At 37.1% G+C, this 18,759-nt stretch overlaps 1 protein-coding gene across 1 annotated transcript in view; it reads right to left on the bottom strand.

Annotated features, from left to right (window-relative positions):
- Positions 1-4,093: 4,093 nt before the first annotated feature.
- Positions 4,094-18,759, bottom strand: part of arap2 (ArfGAP with RhoGAP domain, ankyrin repeat and PH domain 2) — a 151,509-nt gene continuing 136,843 nt past the window's right edge. The window contains exons 27-33 of the mRNA XM_087788548.1: positions 16,890-17,018; positions 15,321-15,433; positions 14,545-14,627; positions 10,494-10,529; positions 6,631-6,694; positions 5,438-5,530; positions 4,094-4,704 (exon numbers count right to left, since the gene is read on the bottom strand). Coding sequence (XP_087644674.1) covers positions 4,426-4,704; positions 5,438-5,530; positions 6,631-6,694; positions 10,494-10,529; positions 14,545-14,627; positions 15,321-15,433; positions 16,890-17,018 — 797 coding nt within the window. The 3' untranslated portion in view covers positions 4,094-4,425. The remainder of the gene's footprint in view (positions 4,705-5,437; positions 5,531-6,630; positions 6,695-10,493; positions 10,530-14,544; positions 14,628-15,320; positions 15,434-16,889; positions 17,019-18,759) is intronic.

The raw sequence follows: 18,759 nt of genomic DNA, 5'->3' as shown, positions 1-18,759 counted from the left end.
CTAAAATAAAATGAATCTAGTATATATTGTGTTAGTAATGTAAGATCAAGTCGTGGGACATTATTGAAGTTGTTTATTTGTTCATTGGTATCTTATAGAACACAAGTTATGTCACAAATGATGTCAAATTTCTTATGAAAGAAGCTAAAATAATAAGGTAGACAAAAGTTATGTCCTCTTGACCAACATAATTATTTCTGTTTAAAATTTTTTTTTTAATAAAACATGAGGGAAAGTATGAAACAGAAAAGGGGAAAAACATTAAATGAATATAGAGAAAATCACTTAAAAAATACACTCAAATACACTCCATTAACTAAGACTAGCTTTTAAGGACAATAAGGAATTATTTAGTGTCAAGCTCATATATTTTTAAAGCAATTCTATGCAATTTTTAGTCGAGTGACGCCAGTGGACTAAAGTGGTAGTGTTTAACCCAACGAGGGACCACATTTCCCATGAGCACTTGCTAAACGTCGCAAAAGTTTCCATTTCTCGGTTTGTAGCAGTTGATGAATGTTCTGTTTCCAGACTTCCATTGATGAATGAAGGATGGATATCGATTAGTAAGTAAGTAATATTTATAGAGCACTTTTCAAGACCAGGGTCACAAAGCGCCTCAACAATCAATACAATACTTGATAAAAATAGATGCTTAAAAGGTCAAGACAACACCGAGAGGTAATGAATCAGATTGTGGATAATGAAAAATGATATGACGACTTTGTAAATAACATAACTTTAACTTTGTTTTTACACGATGTGTAGCATGTTCACACCATCAAGAACTTTTACAGTGAAAATAAAAATCACACAAAACATCTCAAGTCACGGTATATAAGTCGTTCAACTAGTTTTAAGTTGATGTGTCATCACAAGTTTTATGGAAATATTTGAATACAATAATAATAAGGTAACCAAACTACCCAGAGCTGCTTTAAGTACATTATTTAGGAAAGAAACTCAGAGGATTTTCATCTGATATTTGTGGATAAAATGCAAGTATTAGAATATATATTGCAAAATCAAGTATAGCCTGACGGAGAAAAATGTAAATTATTTTCTACCTACTGCATCAAACACAGCGACATAATTAATAGCAGCAGAGTAGAAGAAGAAGAAAATGTTCAAAGCTCCAAACAAAGACCTAATGAGAAACCCTCGCTTCACGAATGCACAAATGTGCTTGTGCTATGATTAGGGTTTGAGGAAGTGAAACAAAGGACGAGCAGCTGGCGTATGAGGCGTAATGAAAATAAAATGTTAATATGAATTTTTCATGGGGGGGACCTGTGTGACAATTGCATACGTGTGCGTTTTTTTTTCCTGCCAGCGAATTCATTATTCAACGCGTGCATCTCAGAGTGGAGATTTAGCCTTATTTATTTCAGCTGATGAAAAAGTAGAGTTTGATGCATGCGATGAATAAAACAATGAGGAAATGTAAATAGAGAGAATAACTTTTCTCTTTGTTTAGAGTCAGAAATGAACGTTCAGCTATATATGCAAATAATAAATAAATTCAGCATCAATGTACATGAATTAATCCGGAATATACTTTAAATTAATGAATTCTGAGGAGCTAATGTGGTTGAAAGACAACAAAAACATGAAGAGATGCACAATTGAGCTGAAGAAAGTGCTTAAAAATGGTCTTCCTTGACACATACATCCTATTTTTCTCTTCTGATCTTCATCACGCTGATCTTCTCAGAACTCGATTCCCTCCGAGTCCCTCTTTAGACCCTGATGTCTTAGCTAGGAGACCAAATGGTAAGATTTCGTTGCAACACAACACTTGGATTGCAGCACAACTTGTTGAGGTGCACTCCGGGTCAGGTGGATCTCGAGGTTAATTAGAGATTCAACCACCTCGGGTTAAACATCAACTCTCGCTGGACGTGGTTGCGTGCGTGTGACGCAACAGGAGGACATCATTCAAGTCAAACCTCGCACGTTTTTTTTTTTTTTGTGTTCTGTTAAGTGTGAAGTGAAAAAGGGGCACAAGGATGATCTAAGATCAGCTAGAAAGGGATGGAGTTCACTTTAGGACGCCCAGCAAAAGGCCAGAAGGTATGAATCTTGTCTGTGTTTCAACTGTAGCCTCTACACAGAGGGTGGCCAGACTTTTTTATCTGGAAAAAATTGTTTAAAAGGAGTGAAGTCAAACCAATAGTTATCTTGTTGGAAAAAGATATTTTGGTATTTGGTTCCACCTAAAAAGTGGAACCAAATATTGTCAAACTTATTATAGAGATAATTTGAAATTCATGTTTGTGACTGAAATAATCAGATGCATGTTTAAAAACAAAGTCTCTTTACTTCTTTCCCTCTTTATTTTTCAGAGATTTAGCAAGATGATGAAATATATGCAGGGGCTCACACCATTGAAGAAAAAGGTTCATGTGAATCCTGGTACCGCTCAATAAACCACCAACACCAACCCAAAATGAAGTAAAGTATCATAAGACTTTGATTCAGTTCGGCCACATTTAAAGAAAAAAAGCCTTGTAGGGAATTTAGTCAGTTTTATTTTAACATTGAAGATGTTTTGATACATAAATGATATCATATGTGAAAGCCCTCCTGACTCACATGTTGTAAATGTTGACGTCTTCCTCTCCAAGGCTCAGTAAGTTCCTGATCATGACATGTTCTGAACGTATTACTTTATAAAGTTGCTCTGAAATCTCGGCGAACGAGAGGTTACGAGAGTCTATTGTGACGTAATAATGACTTCACTCCTCCTCCAGGCAGCGGTTATCATTATTCATTTGTTTATACAAGGAGTCCCTTGGAGATGGAGTCTCTAGGGATTGATGATGTGCAGTGACAAACCTCCATGTTCGACCAATCACAGCAGAGTGGGTGTGGTTATGGTCAACAAGATTGAATCTCCAGAACAACAGTTTTGTTTTCAGTGGGCGGAGCTTAAGATAATTTCGTAAACATTTCAATGAAAAGACACACACTAATAAAAAATAAGAAAAAGACGGTGCATTAACTCGGCTACATCTTTAGTCCTTTTCCGATCCATATATATTTCCAACTATTATACAGTAAAGCCTTCCTTTCACCAGCTTTGAATCAAATCACTTCACTGCAGGGTTTTGTGTCCAAACTGATATTATTATGTTGTTCTTTTCTACAAATTGGAATTCATCACACTGACCTTTTATGCTGTTGTCATTTTGCCTAGTAGTTTTCACACGAATGAGATCAGTAAAGCTGAGCGTGAGATTGAGAGGGTTGGAGGAAGAAGAGCTTGTAGTGATGTGTTGATGAGGCTTCATGAAACAGCTGATGAGGTATCATGATACAGTGTCTTCATTTTTAAAATCATGCCAGGTTTAATCATAATATCATCAATCAGAGAGTGCCATCTAGTGGTCTTTCAACATGAAGACACTTCATCAGCTGTTTCATGAAGCCTCATCGATCCATTACTAATGAAAAGCATCTCAATCAATACAATATTCTCCTGCAAAATATGATTTAAAAGTTATATTTAACTGCAATAGAACTGCAAGAAAAAGTGTTTCTCTCAGTGGGAATACATTTAGTACCTGAAATTAAGGCTCCACGAAAATGCCATGAATGTCATTAGAATCAGAATTTTTACAATAAATCATAGGTTTTTAGGAGACAACAGAAGAAAGTCACAACTGACTGAGAAATACAGCGATTGGATCATGAATAACAAAAACTATAAGATATAAAAATGAAAGGACTTCATGAAAACAGTTGTTTTTTTTAACCTACCTGCCAGTAGAACACAAGGTTTGTGTTGATGATATTTCCACATGAAGAAAACATTTTCATTAATGGATCCAACTTTCATGTTGTCGTGATTCAAAAACCAATTCATCCGTTTAAAAGGATTTTACCCGGACTAACCATGTGTTTAGCCCTTGTGTTATATCAAGGTGACCCGAAGGTCCAAAAACAAATGTGTTTGTGCTATCCCTTGTGTTGGCTGAGACAACACAAGGGTATGTTGACATAATGTAAACCAGGGAAACATTGACATGAATAAAATACACTTTTTTTATTTCATCTGTTATAATCAGCATAAATAAATGATCTGAAAATAAACAGAAATCAAAAGTTGATTAAAAATATAAGCAAAGTAATACAATTTATTTAGATTTACACTTTAGTTTTTGACTCTACAGCTTTTGAAGCATCACATTAAAACAATTTTAAATAAATAGACCCTTTAAAAATGGTCATCTGGAGATGAAAATACAAACGTCTTTCATTTTCGAACCAGGGCAGGGAAGGAAGGACAGCTTTGAAGGAATGTTTTGTAGTGTTTGACATTTTGCTAGAGGTCAGTTTGACCTTCAGTTTATTTCCCCGTTGAATAAACAAGAAAATGCATGTATTTTTTTGGTCTTGCAAGGCTCCTGCCTGAGCCGCCCATTAGTCCTTGCTGGGGTTGCGTCCGGCCTTGCTCAGCACGGAGTTGAGTTCGTTCAGCAGTTGAGAAGGCATTTTGCTCTCCGGGCCCGGAGCGCTCCTCTTGCTGGCAGACTTACTTCTGCCCTGTTGTTGAAGGGCTGCTGAACCCGGCGCCGGCAGCCTGGACGGGGATGGAGAGGGGACGCGGCGGGGTCGGCCGGCGTCCGCTGAGGTTCTGACATCGGGCACTTTGAGCATCTCGGTGAGCCTCTGCCCGATCACCACCTTCTTCTCGGTCACCTCGAAGAAAGAACAGTGTTCCGTGATCATTTCAGCTTCAGAAACGTTGGTTTAAATGCATTAATCGTTTGTCTTGGCAAATAACCAGCTTTATATTAATGTGGACCATAGAAAATGCTATAACACTGATCTGTAAAATCTCTAATTTCAAATTGTATTTCTATTGTTTTATTTCAATCTTTCTTTGAAAGAACTATAAATTGTTCTTAGCGACTTCACTTGTTTTGCTTTCCTATGATATAGGTTACTACTATACTATCAAGTTATGCTGTTTTCATAAATGTATTTTTTCATCTGTTCAATGTATTAACCCTAAAATTGAAATAAAAATACTTAAAAAAATAACTTTTCTGTGACATTTCCCATGTTTCATCCGCTGCTTTAACTCCATTATTTAGATTCACAACCTAAATATGACATCACACTACTGTACTGTGTCGATGGGGCTTCATGAAACATCATGATACAACACCTTTATTTTAAAAGGCCACTAGATGGCAGTCCAAGTCTTAACATTATGCCATGTTATGTTGAATTATCAGGACCATATATCATGAAGCAGAGAGTGCCATCTCACTAGATGGCACTCTCTGCTTCATCTTTTAAAATGAAGAAACTATATTATGATACTTCCTCTGCAGTTTATATATATATACATTGTTTTTCCCTCCTTGAGAACGGTGTGTATCAGTTAACAAAGATATTTAACACATAATGTTTAAGTTATTTTTACCATTTTGCCAGAATTCTGCATCGGTCGCGATCTGTCTTCTTTAATGATTCCTCCTTTCACGTTTGGACTCGGAGAGCAAAGGTCAGCCCCGAACTGAAGAGTAAAACAACAGACAAAAATAAATAAAAGGGTTGTACAAGTTCATCGAACGCTCGTCCCTTTAAGACCTGTGTTCGGACTCGTCCTTGGACCTTCCCCGCTGATGTGAAACCTTTTAGCAAAACTGTACAACTAGCACTCATTACTCCTTTCTGGGCACACTGGGTCCTCCAACTATGGTTGCTATGGCAACTGTAAGAGCAAACTTAACAGACAGCAGAGAGGAACTCAAGTGTCCAAATTCTCATCCGGACTTCCGTTCACTTTACTATTTTCACTTTCATATTTTTAAACGTCCGTCTGCGATGGGTAAAGAAGGTACTAAGTAGAAATAAAACAGCGTATAGGAAACTCTAATTGCTAGTGGCCTTTTTATGAGGGCGGCGAACAACTGAAGCTTCCACTTCAAGCACCTGTGCTAAAAAACAGCCTAGTTCCCATAAAGGAAGCGAGCGAAGGGATCACATTTATGAAAAGTGTTGAGAACCCACGGCTCTGAAATCCTAGCGCCGGGGTTTTGATCAAACGACTCCGGCGCTTATGCACGCGGAAATAAACAGGAAATAGACGCATTCGCGGTATAATGAGACTTACGGTGTTATTTCAGCATCCAGACGGCGCCGGTGAACGAGAGCGAGGAAATCTACGCCACAATGGAAGGCTGTGTTTCCTCCGCCCTGCATTATTGATGTCGTATGTGCTGTGTCAGCCAGTGACAGCGACAACACTTGAGCATATCTGGGGGCTAAGTGCCACAATGTGATTGTTACAACCGCCTTGACCTTATTCTCACAGCTTTTCCACGTAAAGGGATTTATGTTTTTGCTGAGCGACCTCAAAAACTTCACTTCCTGTTTGCATATTTCATTCGACTGAACCGTGGCAGATCGCAGAGCGGAAAACTCTGATTTATATGTTGCTTCTAGTTTGGGAATTGGAATATTAAGAAATGTTCGGAAATGGGTTTGTACAATCAGCTAATGTCCACCACAGGTCAGACAAGGAAAACGTTGCGATATTTCTCATTTTTATGTTTCCATTCGTTTAATTCAATCCAAGTTGTTTGCTCAAATAAATCTCATGTGTGTTCGTACCTTCATCCTGATGATTTCGGTCACCCAGCTGACCTGCGCTTCCCTCGTCTCGCAGCAGAAATACCTGCGAAGGAAGCCGCACTGTTTACTCATCTTAACGCATCAATCAACCGTCAGAAATGTGAACGTCACCGTTCTTCAACTGAGGAGCAGCTAATGTGCTGCGATCGTCTGAAGATCACGGCTGATAACAGCGTCTCCCGTGATTATACAAAAGTCTGAAATGAGTGTATCGCATTCTTTCCTGTGTTTAGTGGTTTCAAGACGACCTGTTATTACATAAAAGTGCATTTTTTTCCACAAAAATGAGGCAGGTTTAGAACAATTACTGTAAAATGTTAAATCTAAGCGAATGTGCACGGTGTTGCCATTAATGAACAAAATGACTTAAGATATAATAATAATCTCCCACTGATTGTATTTCTTATCACTGCGTGTGTGTGTGTAAAGGAAAGTGGAGATGTCTTCGTGCCAGGTACTGATCTCTGAAGGAGCCCCCGACCTTCAGGATTATAAGTCATTCAAGTTTTTGTTCGGAAGGGAACCTTTGGAGAAAGATAATTAACGGCTTGTAAAACTGCGATGAAGATATAACGGCGAACTAACAGCTCTGTGCTTCAGACAGTGTTCAGACAGACATGTTAACACTTTGTTCGACTTTCCCATTGCAAGTAAAAAATGCGCGTCTAATCCACATCTGATTTCTATTCTTTGTTTTAAAGGAAGCTTTTCACAGTAAGTTTAGAGAATGTAACAAAGCCCTTTCAAAGCGACGTAAGGATGAAAAGAAGTTTCAAAAACATACAATTTGAAAAATATCTACACATAACCAACATGTACTTTTTTGCATCACAATGTCTGCGCTGTTAATAAGGATTATTACGTGAGAAGCAATTTGCTGCTGATATTTCAATGCACGAGTTCTAAACAATTTATAACTTTTGGTATCTATTTTTATCTGTTGCCTAAAATTTAACGAGGAGATATTCGTACATTGGTCCCTAAAGGCTCGACGTCCTTCAGAAAATCTGTCTGGGATTTCAGTTGAATAGCCCTAGTTGTTTTAGTTAAGCTAAAGTTGAAATAATTACTTATTAAAGTAGGTTCTGGTGACATTAGTTATAGTAACTAGCAGAGAGCTAGTTGATAGCCTGGAAAGACAGAAGGGATTAGCAACAACAAGCTACGGTCCTACTAAGGGATACACTTAGAAGATGAACTCTAACGAGAAGTATAGCATTTGCTGTGCAACAAACAGCATGGACCAACATCAATTGTTGGAGTTTGTTTGACCTTCCATATAAAGCAGCTTCTCAAAACCTCTTTTTACCACCTTCGACAAGACTCCATCAAGACTCCGTCCCACTCTGTCCCGCCCTGTGCCTCCCAGCAGCTGAACAACTGGTCCATGCATTTATATCCTCTAGGCTGGATCACTGCAACAGGCTCTTCATCGGGATACCTGGCAAGGCCTTCCAGAAGCTCCAGTACATTCAGAACGGCGCAGCTTATGAGAGCCTGTTAACATGAGCACATCGCCCTCATCCTTCAACCACTGAACTGGCTCATCTCATCCCGGCTAAACTTCAAAATCCTGCTTCTTACTCATGAGTGCATCCATGGACCAGCACCTACCTACCCTCAAGACCTCATGCACCCTCAGATCCACAAACACTCTGCGGCTCCAGGTCCCCAGAACTAGACTCTCTACCATTGGTAACCTTGCCCTCAGCCGGGCCTCTGGAACAGCCTCCTTCCGGAACTGAGGGCTACTAAGAGCCTGAAAAAGGCCTCAAAACCTTTTTTTTTTTTACTTTGTATAGCTTTTTGAGGTCATGTACGGCAAAAAGTGCAATATTAATAAAATGTATTATAATTATTATTATGACATCCATCAGATTTCAATTATTGTACTTAAAGTAAAATAGCGCGGTGCAATCCCACAGACCCCAGACTCTCTATGGACCTGAGGCTCTTAGTCCTGGAATAACAGTTCCACAGAAGTGGATGAAGAGGCTACCAGACATCTGATGTGGATCATCTAAAACAACTGAAATAGGGGATGCTAATGTGAGCTATCACCGTCAGCTAAAAATGCAAAGAACTGAAAATTGGTGGAGTACAGGTGTAGGGGTCGGGTGTAGTTCTACAAGCCAATAAAGGTAGTTGTTTGGAAGATGCTCGACAACAACAAGTTCTCTGCAGTAGTAGGTAAGAGCCCTCTAATGTAACGCTAGGGCTTATCTTTGGGCTGCAATAGGCATGCAAGTGCTAGATGCTAATCTGCCCTCACTAATTAGAAAATTGTATTAATTTGAATCAATGTTGATTCAATGACAGATAGACAATGTTGAAATGTTGCCGCTCTAGTAGGAGAACTCACATTTACCCGATCCTTCAAACTCTGCATTGGCTGTCATTTTTTTTTTTTCAATTTTAAAATTCTGGTTCTTACTTTCAGATCTATTCATGGTCAGACCTTCCATCAGTGATCTGATCCAGACTTAAACCCCAGCTCGGGCTCTGGGGTCTGTGGATCAGAATCTACTGATGGTTCCTGAACACGGTTCAGGACCAGAGGAGAGAAATCCTACAGGAAAATGGACTATAACTCGAGGAAACATCGCTGAGGATACATCTCAAAGCATCCATGATGTTGATGATATATCGTCACAAATATCCTTAATATAGGCAATTATTGTGCGATAACTTCGAAATAAAATTCTGATGTGTAGTGAAGTAATTTGAGGTACCTTTAACTGTTAAAAAAACCCCACCTGGAATAGACTAAAGTGTTGTCTACTATAAATGTAATTCTGATCCTAAGTGATCCAATTCCTCAGCATTGTGTAGCTTTTTTTTCATGTTTAGTGCCTAGTGAGTCAGTAATGTGGGTGTCAGGGCACCATGGGGGGCCGCGTTGGATGTTAACCAGGACTAATTTGCATTTCTATGGTTCTCTTGTTTCCTTTTTGGTCTTTTCTAAAGAAATAATCATGCCAAACATGGTTATTAGCGACCATAATATTAGGTTGTGCAATTTAAGTCGACCACTTTTATAACCATTTAGCACCGTTCAACTCAAAATAAGAACTCACTGAAAGCCACAATCTGTTTGACTGATACACTGAGGATAACAAAGTTATTAAGTTACATATTAGAAATGTATGTTATTCTCATACAATCCTTTATACACAAACAGAAACAAATGTGTTTTTTTAAGACCAGGCATGTGGTCTCGGACCGCAGTCTCCTATATTAACGGCATGTTTTAAAATGAAAATGGAAAAAGCACAAATTAAAATTAAAATCTGTTAATTGGTAAAGCTATCAAGTGTTGATGCTGACAACAAAGATTTAGATTTATTTATACTTTGCTAAAATGTTTGGACAAATCAAAACACCATATTAAGAAGAGAAAAAAGTAGGAAACCTTTACATTTTTATTTTTCCCAAAATAATCTAGTGACGTTTTTCAATGTATTACAGTTTCTCTTCACTCTACAGAAATATTTCAGTAAAACAAATACAAACACCTCTAACGCCCCTAAAAAACATCAAATGGGACTAACTCTAATAAATTATTTCAAAAGTTTCATATTTATAAATTAAATGGGTATTTTAAGTTCACATTGTATTCATTTTTCCCCCAAAAAATACCTGTGTGTGAAGAAGAAAAAAGAACAATGTTCTTCAATAAATATCATCTTTAATTCCAATATTATTCCTTTAAACGTGTATTAAGTACAAAACATGTATTTTGACTAAACATCTACTTGTATCTCCTTCATGTAGCCACAAACTTACCTTCTACCCAACAGTGTATTTAGTGTCATTTTTGTGAGTCGATGTTGTGTACTCACCACTGCACTTTATCCGTGAACACGCTGAATCCGAAGCTGCCAAAAAGAAGAGTTACACGCCGATCAGACTTCAATTTAAACTTTACACAAGAGTTTTCAAAGACAGATGCTAATGTGTAACCGGGGGAAATATAATTACTGGCCGAGGTCGAAGACTTGCCATTAAAATGCACGGCGCGTCTACCGTTGTCTATTAAATGCTAAAGTGCGAAACACTCGTGGTAATGACCGCGGCCCACATGTTTGTGCATGATAATGACGGCAACACGCTCAGGGCCAAAAAAAAACAGGAGTGAGCTGCTCACCTATGTCAGGTAAAAGTGAATCCCTCAAACCCATAGAAAACCACCGGGAACACCATTAATTACTGTCGACCAAACACCCACACTTTGGGCGGACGAACATGTGAATTCACCTGCACATGCTGCTAAAGGTGGAGAGAGCAGGCGTGAAAGCAGATGTGGCAGAGGAGGAGAAGAAGAAGAACAAAGACGGGCAGAGATGGAGAGTGGGCCGCCCGGAGCATCCCTCCTGTGAGTTAGAGCAGCTGATCCAGCCCCGCAGTCGGCCGCGTGCAGATAGACCTCAGCCTTAATGAGGTGCTGGAGCGCCGCCTCGGCGAACCCTCTCACCAGGACTCGCTCTGTTCTCCGTATTTACTTCTCTATTCACCACGTCGCTCCTCCGACAGCCCACTCAAAGTCTATGATAGCGCCTCCTTTTCCTTTGGTCTCTGCGATCCACTTCCCCTGAAGGACTCAGACAATCACTTGCCAGACTCATTTTCACGCTTTGGCAAGACTAATTCCGACATGGGGGGGAATAATGAGGAATTATGAGGTAGTTATGTGGAATACACACTTCGGACATGGACCGACGTTGATGTTAAACACTTGTTCCGTATTTCACTGCGTCAACTACTACGTATAGTTCGTTTTTTTTAAGATAATTGATCATATTCCTGCATTTTCCTGTGTTGGATTCTTTAAAAAGCTGTGATTCCTTCAACCTGTATGAGATTACCATTTTGTTTTGTAAAACAACATTAATAATGAAGACAACTAACTGAAAATATTCAATATATTTTCCCAGCTCTTAAAGTAAAAAAGGCTTCAGGATATAACCTTACAAGGATATTGATACATCACTTTATACATAATGCACTGTGTAGAAACTGAAGCCTTATCTAGATAAGGTCAAAATATTGGTCTTTTTTTAAGATATTAAAACAAGTATTACACCAGAATGACTTGTCTTCAGTTTGAATAATATGGAAAGTAAATATTTCCCTAATCTAAATACACATTTATTTCCCAATAATAAATTAATAAAATGTTTATTCTTTCCTCAGAACTTGCTTTTTGGGATGTAAACAGTTGCATTATATCGTTTTCTCATTCAGAGCTTCAAAATAAAAGCTCAAATATCTTCATCCAGCATTGAGAACTTCTTAGTAGACAGGAAAACAAATCGTTTATTATTTAGAAAGTTAAGTTTTAGTTTTGTGTTTCAGTGTTTGACATAGTGTTTGTATTTGACATTCTCAATTTAAATTTGCTTGCTTTAGAAGCAACTCAGGTCTCATTTTTGTCTTTCGTTAATGTTGAATTATGACATTATTTCACAATTAAACAAATAAAATGCTTAGATTTCAGTTTTTGCTGTGTGAAAATAAAATAAAAAAGTATCAAATAATTCAATATATTTGTAAATGCAAAGGTGAATATGACTTAAATGATAGCTTTTACTTTACATACCAGTTGTGATGCTTTTAAATATACCTTATTCTATTTTCTAGAGCAAATGGTCTGGACTTGTAAAAATAGCTTATTGGCAAATAAAGAAAAGAACCAGCATAAGTTTTAGTTCTTTTTTCAAAATGATTATATAGTTTTGAATTCAAGAAGCTTTAAGGTTGGTTGTGTTCGTCAGAAGCGTCAGGTTTTGATGAAGTCTTGCTCTGGATGTGTTGCCCTTGTTTGTTTCTCTTTTGCTGTTGCTTTCTAAGACGCAGACCTTCCAGCTCCTCCCTCCTGGGCAAACTCTGCTCACCTGGCTCGGTAATTACGAGCAGAGATATACGGTGGACGAGAGGTCAGTTGCATTTCTGTGTGTTTGTGGAGGATGAAGCCGAGTGACTCAGAGCTGCTGGTGTTTTCGTGGAATCTAATGTTGCAGTGATGCTTACGAGGAAGACATTTCGCTGCATGTTACTGTTATCTTATTTTAAATTAAACTAATACATTCATTGTTTCTTCTGGGCCCATCTTTGAGTTATTCTCCTATTTGCTTAATTCCACAATAATAAACAACAACTACCAAAACAATGATAATAATAATAATCATCATCATCATCGTGAAGATAATAAAACAAAAAACACAAATAACATTCATAGTGACAACAAAAACAAGAACACTGTATAATAATAATAATAATAATGTTAAATAGTAATGATAATGCAATAATAACAACAATAGTATTATTAATAATAATAATAACCTTGAAAATAATATTAATAATCATCATCACCATCATAGAATTACAATGATAATAACAATAATAGTAATAATAGTTATTATTATTATAACAATGACAATAATACTAATAATCATCATCATCATAATGATGCAAATATTAAAAAGAAAATCACTGATAACATGAATAATGGCAACAACAACAACAATACTGATAATGATAATAATGATAATAATGATAATAATAATAACAATAATAATAATAATAATAATAATAATAATAAAAACCAAAACAATAATAATACTAATCATAATAATAATAATGTAACTAAGTATACTGTCCATGATCTGTGGACAGCCCTGTACACACGCACACACACACACACCTAAACTATTAAATATTCTTTTAGCATTTTATCTTGAGGCAAATATGGGTTTGATTCCAAACATGGGAAGAAGAAAAGATTTAAGCTCACCTACACACTGTCAAGAATTTGTGGTTTGTTTCTAAAAGCTTCAACAAAAGCCGTTGTGTTTGCAAAAATAACTAACAGAAAGAGAAATTAATTGGGGAATAAAGAGACGTTACTAGAAACTGGTAAATGTCCATTGAAGTCAGCAGTTCAGCACTAGCAGTAACGTTAAACACACTGAAGTCATAATGGAAATCAATGCAAGCACCGTCTCCTGTCGTCGCTCAGATAGATTTAGGTCTTTTAGGTGATCACATTTATAAAAACAATAAATAAATACAATACTATCCAAAATTATTTTGTCAATTCTTGATGAAACAAACTCATACTTCCAGAAAAATATAGAAACGTATCAGCTTTTCAAATTTTAGGTTTATGTTTGTTTGGTTTTCAGGTTGAGCTGCAACCTCTGAACAAGAAGTGTAGTTTGTGTCTTGTTGTTCACACACAGTCACACAAGACTTCAACACAGAGTTTAGAACAAAATAAACTTCACTAACTGGCAAGAAAAAAGTGAGTTGTTGACAAAAAAATCAAGAGGAAAGAATGGAAATCATTGTTAGCCACGGAAGGTTGAGGTAGTTTGTGAAAAGAAAAAGAAACGTGATTTTTCAAATGACTGTTTGGTGTTTCCTGAAGCGACAACTGGAAATAAACTCTACTTTCTTCAGCCACTAACAGCTTTGAAATTAGATGACGGGGAAAAAAAAGGCCATATTTATTTTGTTAAAATAAAACATAAAAATTGAAGAGGACGACATAGACAAACGTCTAATCATTCTTTGTTGTTAATTTATTGTTTTTAAGTTATTTATTTATATTTCTAGAAGAAAGATGACAAAAATTAACCATTTTGATGAAAAAAAAGTAGGTTAATTCAACAAGAATCGTCTAAATTATTAGCCTGCGAAATGATGTCAAATCTTTTGGGACACTGTGTATCTATTTACAATTTTTGAGTTTCCTATTTCTTTTAAATTGCAATTGTTGAAGATCCTGAGACACACTTTAACGTGACTCAATGGTGTTTTGTGATCATTACCAACAGCAGCAGCAGCAGAAGTTCAGTCGAACTTCTCTAGGTGTCGTGGTAATGAGTGTACCTGGTGGGGGGTTTGATCTTCCTCTTCACGCCCAGGTAACATCTCAAAGCCTGGAGTTGGATGGATTTCTCTACCTTCGTGCTCTGGAGAAAAGAAACATCTGATGTATCATCGAGGAGACGGAAGGACGTAAAGTACTGTACGGTAAATAAAGTTGAATCATCGCCAGTGAAGGAGAGGAAAAGAAGGTTGGAATCCAAACTCTGTCCCTCACACCTACTCATCGCCTTCACTTCCATCATATGGACTAAATATACACTTGGAAAATGTTGCGAGGGGCCAAAGCATCCTTTCATTTTCAAACCTCCCGTTGCGTTCACAGAGCAATTATCTCCATTTCTCTCCAGCCCGGTGTCAGTGAAAGCAGCACCTCCAACACAAGCATCCTTCAACGTTTTCCTTCCCCAACAGCGCCAGAATTACTGCACCTTCATCAATTATTAACTCGTCTTCACGCTCCTTTACAAACCCTGTGTCTCAACTGCAGAAATGTGCTGAGACGAAAACTCCCTCCGGGGCCCAGGCCTGCTGATTCATTTTTTCTTTTTTACACAAACGCTGCTGTTGTTATTTCAGCCCTAATTTAAAGATATGGACGAGCGCGAGGGTCGGTTTAAGCTGCCGTCATGCAGATCCTTTCATTTCCCTTCACTTGGGTTGTTGAAGCTCGGGTAACAAGAGGCGCCCCTCTGTTTGGACCGCTTGTTCAAGTTTTAGAAACAAGTGTTTATTGACGCTCAAGTGCCTTTTTTAACTGGAAATACAAGTGGACTTACTTTCATGTCTCGGTAGAGAAGCAGCTTCTCTGCCTGAAGGACCACATATCGGTCCTGGAACTTGTTTCCTTGGAGCAGCTTGGTGGATCCATCCTTGAACTTCACGTGTTCTCCTTTAACAATTGGACCTTTTTCAGCCGAGGTAAAAACAGATGAAATACGAGGTAGATTGAGTAAACCTTCAAAAATAGACCACGGCAGGCTTTACTCTATCATTGTAATGGACAATTTCATCACTAACTTATTGTTATCATTACGTTGAAATTTAAACTATTTTAAAGATGTTAACGCCTCTAGGGGTAAAATAAGATTTTCAATTTCATTTTTATTTATTTTATATTTTATGGAACCGTCACAATAAATCCATTGAAGTTTATTATTTTTTGATTATTTATTTGTTTAACTTAACCATAAATCTTGTTTAAAAGTTGTTTTTAAAACATTTTGAAAGTAAATCTACAGCAGCATTTATGCATTAAACACATACTTTTCTATAAAAATATGTCTAATGAAGTTGGATTCATGTATTCAAATTGAATGTGTATTGTTTAATTTGAATATGTTTTTATTTAAAGCATGTCATTGTCATGGAAATCTTACAGAGTACACCATTAATTGGGATTTATTTTATTGTTAGATATTTATACAGTTGTTTAAATTTAATACATTACTAGTTTTGAAAGAAGAGGTACTATTATAATATATAACATTATATTATATGATCATTAATATAACTTTTAATAATAATTATAATAATAAATAAATAAATAAATCACAAAAATAATATTATTAATAATAAATCCAAATTAAACCATCTTCAGGCTCATAAAAGAATATTACACTGGGTAATTTGATGGCGGATATTGTAACAGAAAAACAACTATGTGTTAAGAAGCTTTATTTAAGATAAGATAATCCTTTTCTTTATTGGTCCTTAAAGGGTCAGTTGACAGAAGAAAAAAAGTAAACTAAATAAAAGAGAAATAGAATAGAAATAGCTTATATTTTAAGCAAACATGTGTTGTGGTTAGATTAGTACGGCTGTCATGAAGCGTCATGAAGCGTCATGAAGCAGTATCCTATAAAGCAGGGGTCCCCAACTTTTTCCTGTGAGAGCCACATCATTTTCCCTTCTCTGAATGGGGGCTGGGGTCAGTTTATAACAGATAAATCCATGCATAACCAAGTAACCTTTTTCTAAATTCTTCACAGAAAACAAGTCAGGAAATATAATTTAATTACATCAAATATTGAGAATTCTGAGATGCTCTAGTAGAAGAACTCACATTTCTTGTTTTGATTGTTTAAGCATTTGAGACCCTGGTCTGCAAAAGGCACTTTACAAATATAAATGACTTACTAACTTATCTTCCATACCAGACCAGCTAATTAACCAGCTACAAATGTAGGACTATTTCTCAGCAAAGAGCTTTTACTGTACTACACTGTACTGAGTACTGAAGCAGGGTCTCATTTTTTAGAGGTCAATAGGTGGCGCACTCCATTAAAAAATGATTTCAGTTCTATCTTCTTCAATTCCAAAGAAGCAAAACATGACTTTTCTCTCACCGTTCTTGTCACTCAAAGGTTTGGTTTTATTCAACTTCTTCACGATCAGGAAGGCAGACTGAGGAAAGTCCAGAGAACTCCACTCCAGGACCTGCTCCAGTATTTTCTCCGTCTGGTGCAACGGCCGCTCTGTAGAAAGAGGAGCCAAATAAATGAAAGAAATGAATCAGGGAAACAGATTAAGCAACACAATCATAGATGGGGGAAGAGAATTCTATCCAAGAGATAAAACTGTAACTTTTCAAATCGGTCATGTGTCATTAAACCTGTAACTAATTCCAGTTAACTAAATACCAACATGATGGTGTTGTTGGATCTTTTATCATCCCAAAGTAGTTCAAATCACTCCAGCATATCAGGATGTGATTATAACAACACACTTGTGTGTAAAATAGACCCATTATCTTCCTCTAATTGGTGAACAGGGTGCATGTTATCAGCGCAAAAGAGACGATAATCATTTGTATACGGCAGACGCTCCGATGCCTCCGTCTCGACACTCCCCTGTTATTCATAACGGAAGGTGGTAAAAACAGCCGCGACGGCATAACGTATTCACAACATTGGGCTTATCTTCTTTCTGGAATCTCAGCAGACCTTGGCCATGGAATTAGTTCCTCATTTCCCGACAAATATTAGCTCCCCCCCCCCCGTCCTGACGGTGGTGCCTGATAACAGTGTTTATCTGTAGCTATCCTCCAAAAAAAATGGCTAATTAACGCGTCTTCTATGTGGCTTCACCGGGAAAAACCTGTCAAGCTAGCGTTTTCAAAACAGCTCTGGCTGTTTACTCTTCCTCAGACATATTGTCTTGGTATGAGACTGAAGCGTCAGCAATTTACGCAGTATTAGAACACACCTTCATTTTTTAGAGGAGGACGAAGTGTCCTCTGGAACATCGGGTGGAGAAAAACAAATGTGCTCGGTAAACTCTCTATGAACTGATGAATTCTTTTCCCCGCAACTTTTACCGTCAATTTCTCATCTATTTCTGAAACTCAAGGAGATCTGCATCTTCTCCAAGTTGACAGTGGAGAGAGATAGTGTGAGGTTGCTGGTTCTTGGACGAAATAATTGATATTAAAGTGGAGCCACATGACCTTCAGACCAGTCTTCAATCCACTCAACGGACTCACATTTATAACCAGTCGTGACGTTTTCTGTTTTTTGTCGCGAATCTAACAGAATTCCTGCAAATCCACCAAATAACTTACTATAAAAATAGAATTTGTTGTCCGTTTCATCCGATCATGTTGTGGCGCCGAAGTTGATAGAATAGTTAGAATACAAGATCTTAGTAAGTAAGTAAGTAATTTGTATTTATATAGCGCTTTTCCAGACCAGGGTCACAAAGCGCTTTAACAATCAAAACAATACTCAAAAAAGTATACACTAGTAATGAAAGTACAGCGTGTTCAGTGAATATACAGAAATAAAACTGAACTGCTTCACGACATCTTATTAGCTTGATCAATCTATCTTTCAAACGCCAAAACTGCTGTTTCAACTAACAGCTGGCAGATCCAATCAAATCTTCGAGTGCGCCGACTCATTTGGGGGGACAATTATGACAAAGAAAGAGGCCCATTGGTTCGTTTTGTAACTTGTTTTCTGTGACTGCGTAGTTTCGATACAGTTGTTTATTTAAATAAACGTTAATTCAAATAATCAATTTAAATCATGAGTCAAAGTTCAACACACAGAAAAATAATATCTGACAAAAATAATGTAAATGAGTGAAATGATACCACATTAAGTGTGAGACGGGTTACCACGTTTCTATTTAAATCATGTTCATTTTGCCAAAGCAATACAAATTGTACTGTCAAGGGATTGAAAAAAGAAAAAAGAGGTTAGTTTATCAAATTAA

Source organism: Callionymus lyra, chromosome 4, assembly GCF_982586985.1.
Source record: "Callionymus lyra chromosome 4, fCalLyr1.hap1.1, whole genome shotgun sequence".
Taxonomy (NCBI): Eukaryota; Metazoa; Chordata; class Actinopteri; order Syngnathiformes; family Callionymidae; genus Callionymus; species Callionymus lyra.
The sequence above is the reverse complement of the archived record's forward strand: the minus strand, read 5'-3'. Positions and strand labels throughout refer to the sequence as shown.